This window comes from Engraulis encrasicolus, chromosome 4, assembly GCF_034702125.1.
Source record: "Engraulis encrasicolus isolate BLACKSEA-1 chromosome 4, IST_EnEncr_1.0, whole genome shotgun sequence".
Classification (NCBI taxonomy): domain Eukaryota; kingdom Metazoa; phylum Chordata; class Actinopteri; order Clupeiformes; family Engraulidae; genus Engraulis; species Engraulis encrasicolus.
Genome location: NC_085860.1, coordinates 39,552,102 through 39,562,101, shown reverse-complemented (window position 1 = coordinate 39,562,101; position 10,000 = coordinate 39,552,102). Strand labels below are relative to the sequence as shown.

Below are 10,000 nucleotides of genomic sequence, written 5' to 3'. Positions count from 1 at the left end.
TGTCTCCATTTTTGACCATCCGTCAATGGCTCTGCAAAGACAAGAAAAGACGAGAGATGTCAACCTGTTCAGTAAAACACCCACACACACACACGTTTTACCACTGAAAGAGAGGGAGAGAGGGAGAGAGAGAGAGGGAGAGAGAGAGAGAGGGGGGGGGGAGGACTTTGTCTTCTGGTGCAGTCTGGCATGACTTCATGAGTTTACAATTGTGGTCCTGCTGGAAACCAAGTAAGTGTATGAAAGGCAATCTGAGGTCCGTAGTTTTTTACCACCCATCATCTCTCAGGGTAGTGAAAATAAATATTATTACTGTACCAGTGTGTCATTCCCTCTCCAAGGGTAGTGAAAATAGATATTAACATTGCTGTACCAGTGTGTGTCATACCATAGTCTCTGGGCTCTGGAAGGCTCTGCAAAGTGGTTTAGCTGTGCCACCAACATACTGCCATATACAGAGTCTTATGTTCAGTAGAACGTGATAGTATTATATGAAAGTCACACTTGTGCATTCACATTCACATTTACATTCACATTCACAGACACAAACACAGGCATAGACATACAAACCAACAAACACGCACACACACACACACACACACACACACACACACACACACACACACACACACACACACACACACACACACACACACACACACACACACACACACACACACACACACACACACACACACACACACACACACACATGCAAGACTAGTGCCCTAGTGTCTTTAGAAAGAAAGAAAGAAAGAAAGAAAGAAAGAAAGAAAGAAAGAAAGAAAGAAAGAAAGAAAGAAAGAAAGAAAGAAAGAAAGAAAGAAAGAAAGAAAGAAAGAAAGAAAGAAAGAAAGAAAGAAAGACCACCAATGTTATACAACCACAACATACAGTATTATTAGTAACCTACTTTAAGGTCTCCATGGCAATACAGCAAGTCATCATAGAATTCCACAAAAAACCCTCCCACAAAGGCGAATGCTGGCTTCAGGTATTTTAGCATGGGTGTTGCTATGATACAACAATGCTAGCCCTCTGACGTAGTCCCAAAAGACAATGGAAAATGGCACAATGGAAAACAAATATATTTCTACATTTTTTGGTAAATACCGGGTATTTTCAGCTCATACCAACCTGAAATCAAACAGAAATAAATTATTAAAACAGTGAAGGTTTTCCAGAGTCGTGACATTCTCAAACAAGAGGTTTCGAAAAGGCACCTGGAGATTTAAAGTCAAATGAAAAAGAAGTTCCTATGTAAACACGAACTGCAAAGCTAGTGTCAGGTAGATGTGGGAAGACACATTGCACCACTGTGATTCACATATTGAAACCTTCACTCCAGCGTATCAAAAGAACATACGCAGCAAAGTACATAGAGTACACATATAAGGTATACAGTATACTTGGGGGGACCTATGCCTACAACACACAGCACACAGAGATATAGATTTAATATCTTTCCTGGATGTGGCCATATGTGTGTGGTTGAAAGAAACCTGACACAAACATATGTTGTGCATTAACTGAAATCTTAAGTATCACTATAGACGATCCATACAGATCACAACAGATACGTATATACTATTTATTTCATTAAAAAAAACATCTGTGCATGTGCACATAAACGCACACACACATACACACACACACACACACAAGAATATTCTCTCTCTCTCTCTCTTTCTCTTTCTCTTTCTCTCGCTCTCTCTATCTCTCTCTCTCTCTCTCTCTCGCTCTCTCTCTCTCTCTCTCTCTATAGCACACACACACACACACACACACACACACACACACACACACACACACACACACACACACACACACACACACACACACACACACACACACACAGCTGGTGGAGGAAGGGTTTGAGGGAAGGGAAGTAAAGAAAGAAAGGAGGAGGACGAAATTACTCCTTACTCCAACAATATAGCAGATGTGTGCACTGATATCGCCCAGCAGCTGTGAGTGTGTGCAGTGCACCACGACTCCCTGCAGTCCGTGCTGCAATACACTGTGTAGCCCGACTCTCCCCCTGCATCTGCATTCATGTGCTCGAGTGCACACACCATACCCCCGTGTGCAAACATCAGCAACAGATCTGCCCTCAGTCAGCCGGCCGGCCAAGTCTCTCGGGGAGGGTAAATAAGATCCTACAAGGCCTACAGCGGTGGTGAAATCCATCCATCTCAAGTTTGATGGAAACAAGGTGTGTGTTTTAGATGTGCATGTGTGTGTGTGTGCGTGTGTGTGTGTGTGTGTGTGTGTGTGTGTGTGTGTGTGTGTGTGTGTGTGTGTGTGTGCATGCGTGCGTGCGTGCGTGCGTGCGTGCGTGTGTGTGTGTGTGTGTTTGTGTGTGTGTGTTTTGGCTCCTCTACGTGTATGTGTGTGTCTTCATGTTTGCAGTGTGTTGACACGCTGGTGCGTTTGTCTGTGCGGAGGCATCAGAGGCGACACGACTCACTTTTAATTTAACAAGAGGAAGCAGAGGGTCCCCAGAGAGAGAGAGAGGCGCCACACTATTGGAATATCACACACTGATCTCAGAAAGATTACTCCATTCTGCATGCTACAGCACACCCATGACACACACAAAGACACAAACACACAAACAAGCACACACACACACACACAAAGACACTAACACACACACACACACACACACCTACACACACACACACACACACACACACACACACACACACACACACACACACACACACACACACACACACACACACACACACACACACACACACACACACACACACACACACACACACACACACACACACACACACATACGCAAAACAAGCACACATAAAAACAATCTCAATGCTACAACAGCACACCCCTGACACACACAAAGACACAAAGACACAAACACTCACACACACACACACACACACACACACACACACACACACACACACACACACACACACACACACACACACACACACACACACACACACACACACACACACACACACACACACACACTAAATTCACTATCAGCTCAGACACATGCACACAGTCAATTCCGTCCATCAGTGAATGCACTTTGAGCCCCAAGAGAGCCTTATCATCACTTATTTATCCGTGTCTTTTAACACTCCAAGTCTTCCAATGATTTTTATAAAACCTCGGGGAATTACAGCCAGTCATTGGGCCTCCTCATCGCATCAACTCATCTCTCTCTCTCTGTCATAGAAGAGTCTCTCTCTCTCTCTCTCTCTCTCTCTCTCTCTCTCTCTCTCTCTCTCTCTCTCTCTCTCTCTCTCTCTCTCTCTCTCTCTCTCTCTCTACTCCATTTCGGCCTTTGCTAACATACCCTGTTCCATTCACACTTCTTTAAAATGAAAATTGCCAACAGAAATCACAGGTTTGAAAACGAATGCATGATAGCGCTACCAAGTCACAAAAACACTTTCTCATTAAGGTCATTCATTGACCTTCTGTACGTGTGTGCAAGTGTGTGCGCATGTGCGTGAGCAAGTGAGTGAGTGAGTGAGTGAGTGAGTGAGTGAGTGCATCAGTGACAGACACAGAGAGAGAGAGAGAGAGAGAGAGAGAGAGAGAGAGAGAGAGAGAGAGAGAGAGAGAGAGAGAGAGAGAGAGAGAGAGAGAGAGAGAGACTCTTCTATGACAGTTGCATAGAAACAGCCGTGCACGAACTGGAGCACCCAGCTGAAATGGTCCCCATCTGGCAGCCCTCTGCAGATGTGACTTGGGCAGGCATGTGTGAACACAATTGCATGAATTACAGCTTATTGCTGCTGGACCCATGTGTGCATGGCAGGTTCGAATTGGTGTGTGAGGGAGAGAAAGAGAGGGAGAGAGAGAGAGAAAGACAGAGAGAGAGCGATAGAGAGAGAGCAGTGTGCATGTGTGTGTGTGTGTGCATGTGTGCGTGTGTATGTGCGTGCATGCGTGTGCGTGTGCGTGTACATGCGTGCCTGCCCGCGTGTGTGAGCTTATGCACGCACTTGTGAACCTCTGTCGGTCCAACCATGATATGCTATCAAAATGTGACAGAATTGAACTCACTGAACCTGAACACAGAGGTAAGCATTGGCGAGGACAGAGAAGAAAGATCGTCCCATCACAAAGGCCCTGTGTCTGCATAAACTAGCCCTCTCCTCCTGGACTAGGCTATATTGGCTTGCCTCAGTAGCCACTGAACAGCAGTGAGTCTCACGAGGTGCTCCACCAGGAGCCATGAAGCAGAAGGGAACACACACAATGTTTTGCTCACAGGAAACAAGCAGAAGGGAACACACACAATGTTTTGCTCACAGGAAGCTGAGGCCCATGCTTTATTCACAATGCTAACCGACGGTTCATACATAACATATGGCCTGTTTATCTACAGTGTACAGCACATATAGCAATGATAACAGAACACAGTAGTAACGCATGCACACACACACACGCACGCACACGCAAACGCATGTAAACACACACACACACACACACACACACACACACACACACACACACACACACACACACACACACACACACACACACACACACACACACACACACCATTTTCAACATGGTTGTTACAGAATGGTGAAGTGATATGACAGGTACATTGATTCGTGTTATAGAGGTTCAGTGATAACACATCCCATTGTTTCCACTCGAGCTACAATGGTTAGAAATTTTGAATTTCAATCTGGGAATCAGTCTTGTATTTATAATTTTTGACGTGCAAACTCATTTCCCAAGAAATAAAATGAATGCCTCTGTGTTTGGTGGAGAGTGCATTTCCAGCAGGAAATACCATGTTTATTTTTATTTTTATCAAAGGATCCCTATTAGCTTGTTGCGCAGCAATTTGGTAGTCTTCCTAGGATGTTAATTACCTCCGCTATGGAGGTTATGTTTTCAGACACGTTGATTTGTCTGCTTGTTTGTTTGTCTGTCTGTCTGTCTGTCTGACAGCAGGATAATTCAAAAACTTGTAAACGGATTTGGCTGAAACTTTGTGGAGTTGTTGGAAATGACCCAAGGAACAAGTTATTAAATTCTTGTGGTGATCCGGATCACGAATCGGAAACAGGACTTTTTAAAAAAGATTTTTCACCATTGCTTGCGTACAAATCTAGACGCCCCTAGTGACCACAAATTGAACTGCGGGACAGGGTGAATGTTGACATTCCAGTTTCAGGTGTAACATAGTGAAATGTTCCAACAAACAGCTTCCTTGGCGGAGGTCTGCACTCTCAGAGTGCATTCTACAAATATATCACTTCATTTCAGATTAAGAACCATATGGATATACATGCATTGCAAAATAAAGAGCAAGTTAAAACACGTAAAATGTTATTAAGGTAAATAGTAGGAAAAGGGATTTGTTCGTAAGACTGGAGTCTGGGTGTGTCCCATAGCGAGACGGCAGAACCAGCTGCAGGTAATGAGGCCCGGTTTGAGGCAGAGCAGACCCAGGGATGCCCAGAGCACACAGTGAACTTCATAAAGTTTTAATGGGTACAATAAATGACTAACATTTCCATACACTGCATCTTCCTTAGGAACAACAACAAAAACAAAGAATGGTTAGCAACAAAAACTGAAAACAAAGCAACTTTTGGTCTGTTTCTGAAACCCACTTAAACCAGGGACTGTCCCTGGGACACAGGAGGGGTCGCCTGGTCCCTCTATCGACTTTCTAACTGCCCTTTCAACCCAGTTCTTCATCAATCATTGTTTGAACTCCTGGCATCCATTTTGTGGGGTTCATGCCCTTCTGGTTGCTCTGATAGTCACCCTGCTGCCTGACTGCCACTGCTGCTGCCGCTGCGACTACCACCCTACTCATTGCTGCCCGGGTCGAAGAGACCAAATCCCTCTGGGCCACACCAATAAAAGTACACCTGCATGCTGTGTGCTCAGATTCAAAGGACACATGCAAAGGCTAACAGTTAACATGCTCTCATTAAAGTCTGACATTTTCTAAATGTTTGTTTTGAACTCCTTACAGAAATGGCAGCCTCAAACAACATTGATTGAATTGCAGCAGTCTGAATACCAACCAATGATTAGTAACATAGGGGGTTAAATGTAGTATACAGATTGGAAGAGAGAGGGAAAAAAAAACATCTTGACGATGTGGGAATATAGCAGTGATGAAATGCCATAAATGAAGAACTAGGCGTGTGTTCAAAATATCGGTATCGGGATACGGTATCGTGGGCCTCTTCACGATACACGTATCAATACGGAGGCATCAGTATCTATATTTGATGTGCAACAAACAATTAGTTTATCAAGTTGCTGAAACTGTGTCTGACAATTGCTCCTTGCTATGCAGTAGGCCAACGGCTTCGTGAAGGCTGTGTTTTACATAACAGTGTAACTGTGTAACTGTAACAGTGTAACTGTTGCTCTAGAACAGAACAACAAAAAAGTAACATTTGATTATACATATGTCTGTTTTCTTAAAAATAAAAAAAAGAATAAAAACGAATTTTAAAATGCGTAGCCTCTTACTGTAGCAGGGGTCGCCGGCAACCCTATTCACTTGCTGAAAATGCTTAACTACATCATAACAACATTGCCATGACATTACAGAGAGCCATAGTGCTGTGCTAAAGGGTTGAAATATTAGGATGTATATTGCCTTGACGACCATGTATTGGGATGCACATGCATACGTATCGTATTGTGACCCCTGTATCGTATCATTTTCTGAGGTTGTTGCCAGTACCCACCACCCCTATGCAGAACATTCACCTGGAGCCACTTGATGTAAGGAGGGGAGTAGTCCAGCCGTCCCCAGTGATTGGGGCACATGCGTACAGCCCCTGGTCCCCTGTCATCATGACACACATGTAGAAAACCTTTGGGTAACACTTTATTTTAGGGATACATCTATTAGCACTAATACATACAATGTTCCTGTATAAGTAACTTGTAAGGCATGTACAAAGCAAAATCAAACATTTGTTAGGCATGTATTCGCAAATATCTTGTTCATGCACAATAAGGGATTTATTACCAATTTAACCTTAGTAAGGACGTAGTAGGCCTTAGCGTTTGCTTAGTACATGCCTTACTTATGCAGGCATTAACATTGTACAGTATATCACGAAAGTGAATACACCCCTCACAGTTTTGCAGATTTTTGAGTATATCTTTTCATAGGAAAGCATTACAGAAATGTAACTTTGACACAATGATTAGTGACATTTTAACAACATATTTAACCACTTAAATTTCTTGTTCATTCAGAAAAAAACAAAATACAGCCATTAATGTTTGAACATGTACTCACAAAAGTGAGTACACCCCAGATTAAAATCCGGTAGAGAAGGGGCTATGTTGGCTCGAATCGTCTCGAAATGAAACGAAATGAAAAGGGATGACAAGGGAGGTCATCAGTGTGCGTTTCAACCTTTCTTTGCATTGAACCTTTACATTTTGAGTCTGCATCTGGCTTAAATAGATTTGTGTGAGATTTGAATGCAATCCTATGGAGAATATCATGATCTGCTTCAGTAGTCACAGTGCATGTTGACATGCATGTTTCTTTTAGGTGTATTTCAGATTGCCAATGTTGACAGCATTCATGCATCCCCAAACCATGTCAGTCCCACTACCATGCTTGGCTATTGAGAGGATACACCTTTTTTGTAAAACTCACTTGTTTACCACCACACATGCTTGACACCATCTAAAGCAAATTTGTTTATCTTGGTCTCTTCAGATCACACGAAATGGTTCCAGTGATCCATATCCTTGGTCTGTTCATCTCTCTTGAGACCAAGATAAACAAATTTGCTTTAGATGGTGTCAAGCATGTGTGGTGGTAAACAAGTGAGTTTTGCAAAAAAGGTGTATCCTCTCAATAGCCAAGCATGGTAGTGGGACTGACATGGTTTGGGGATGCATGAATGCTGTCAACATTGGCAATCTGAAATAGAACTAAAAGAAACATGCATGTCAACATGCACTGTGACTACTGAAGCAAATCATGGTATTCTCCATAGGATTGCATTCAAATCTCACACCAATCTATTTAAGCCAGATGCAGACTCAAAATGTAAAAGTTCAATGCAAAGAAAGGTTGAAACGCACACTGATGACCTCCCTTGTCATCCCTTTTCATTTCGTTTCATTTCGAGACGATTCGAGCCAACATAGCCCCTTCTCTACCGGATTTTAATCTGGGGTGTACTCACTTTTGTGAGTACATGTTCAAACATTAATGGCTGTATTTAGTTTTTTTTCTGAGTGAACAAGAAATTTAAGCGGTTAAATATGTTGTTAAAAGGTCACTAATCATTGTGTCAAAGTTACATTTCTGTAATGCTTTCCTATGAAAAGATATACTCAAAAATCTGCAAAACTGTGAGGGGTGTATTCACTTTCGTGATATACTGTATGCATTAGTGCTGATAGATGTATCCCTAAAATAAAGTGTTACCAACCTTTGTATAAAAGTTTAAATGTGTTCAAGCTCCAAAAGACACCCGTATGCTTACAAAATAGCTCCTTTGACTTGAATGACCGGTATGAATGTCTATCTCCACAGAAGTCCTCCATAGCGGCTGACATAGCCAGCCACAAGAGGCGTTTTATGTCGAAAAGTTAAAGTGGCTGGCTGTTGACCAGCAATGCCTTGAAAAATAGGCCCCAACCCATTGCTTAAAAGAGCAGAAAAAAAATGAAAGAGCGACAGAATGAAAGAATGAGAGACGGGCAGGCAGACCAAAAGAAAAATGAAAGCACCTCTTCAGGGCTCTTAGTACCAATGGACTGGCAGTGCAGTGGCCGCCGACTAAAAAAAAAAGACCTGTCTCATCTCGGTGCAAATTACGAATACAGCCGTCTCATTACAGTAATGGCCATTTCCACACCAGCACAAGACAGGCCCTGTTTAGCAAACATTATTGGCCCCGTTGGTAATTAATTATGCAACATAAACAAGAAAATGAGCGAACTTTCACCTACAATGTCCAACTTGCTTGGACTGCCAGCAAAACAGTGTAATGGGCTGCCTTCCAAAGATTCGGGATGTGTTGTGTGTGTGTGTGTGTGTGTGTGTGTGTGTGTGTGTGTGTGTGTGTGTGTGTGTGTGTGTGTGTGTGTGTGTGTGTGTGTGTGTGTGTGTGTGTTGTTGGTGTGTGTAGTTGTGCAGATTGCGATGGTAGAGGTGAGAAACAGGTTGATGGTGGGAGGATTGTGTGCGTGTGTGTGTGTGTGTGTGTGTGTGTGTGTGTGTGTGTGTGTGTGTGTGTGTGTGTGTGTGTGTGTGTGTGTGTGTGTGTGCGTGTGCGTGTGCGCGCTAGTGTTGGTTCATCTGTCATTTCTTTGTGAGTGTGCATGCGCGTGCGCGCGTGTGTGTGTGTGTGTGTGTGTGTGTGTGTGTGTGTGTGTGTGTGTGTGTGTGTGTGTGTGTGTGTGTGTGTGTGTGTGTGTGTGTGTGTGTGTGTGTGTGTGTGTGTGTGTGTGTGTGTGTGTGGAGCCATCTGTGAACTTTAAGTGCTAGTGACAGCTCCTTGATGAGATGGTCGTCTCTGTGTCATGGAGTGCAAAACTACATACTACTTCTGTCGACAAACAAACAGGTATCAGGGCCCAGGGATCAGGGGGGGACCTCGTGAAGTAGCGATTAATTACTATATTATGTTTCAAAAATGTGTTGATTTGAAGAAGGGAGAAATTTGCTATGTATTTGCATTCCATAAAAGATATCTGGATCTTCTGCCTTTATTGTCCTTAAAAATGGGATCAAGAACCCCAATGCACAAATGTGGTTTGGTTATTCCTTAGGACAGGAAAAAATGCGACATCATTCGATTTGGCTTTTGCCATTTGCCAACATGTTTCAGTACAAGTCATTCAGGAACCCCAACCAAGCCTTGGCACGCCATGGCACGCTATTCATGTTAAAAACAAGGATATAGCAGTCATGCTGAACACCATACTAAACGGACAGGGCATTAAATCATTTCATAACCACAACAGCTTAGAAATAACA

General features: G+C 43.1%; 1 protein-coding gene across 1 annotated transcript in view; it reads right to left on the bottom strand.

The window, feature by feature from the left end:
- ntrk3a (neurotrophic tyrosine kinase, receptor, type 3a) overlaps window positions 1-10,000 on the bottom strand; it is a 305,628-nt gene that overhangs the window by 250,671 nt on the left and 44,957 nt on the right. Inside the window, exon 2 of the mRNA XM_063197404.1 lies at window positions 1-31. This exon is cut by the window's left edge and continues 44 nt beyond it. Coding sequence (XP_063053474.1) covers window positions 1-31 — 31 coding nt within the window. The remainder of the gene's footprint in view (window positions 32-10,000) is intronic.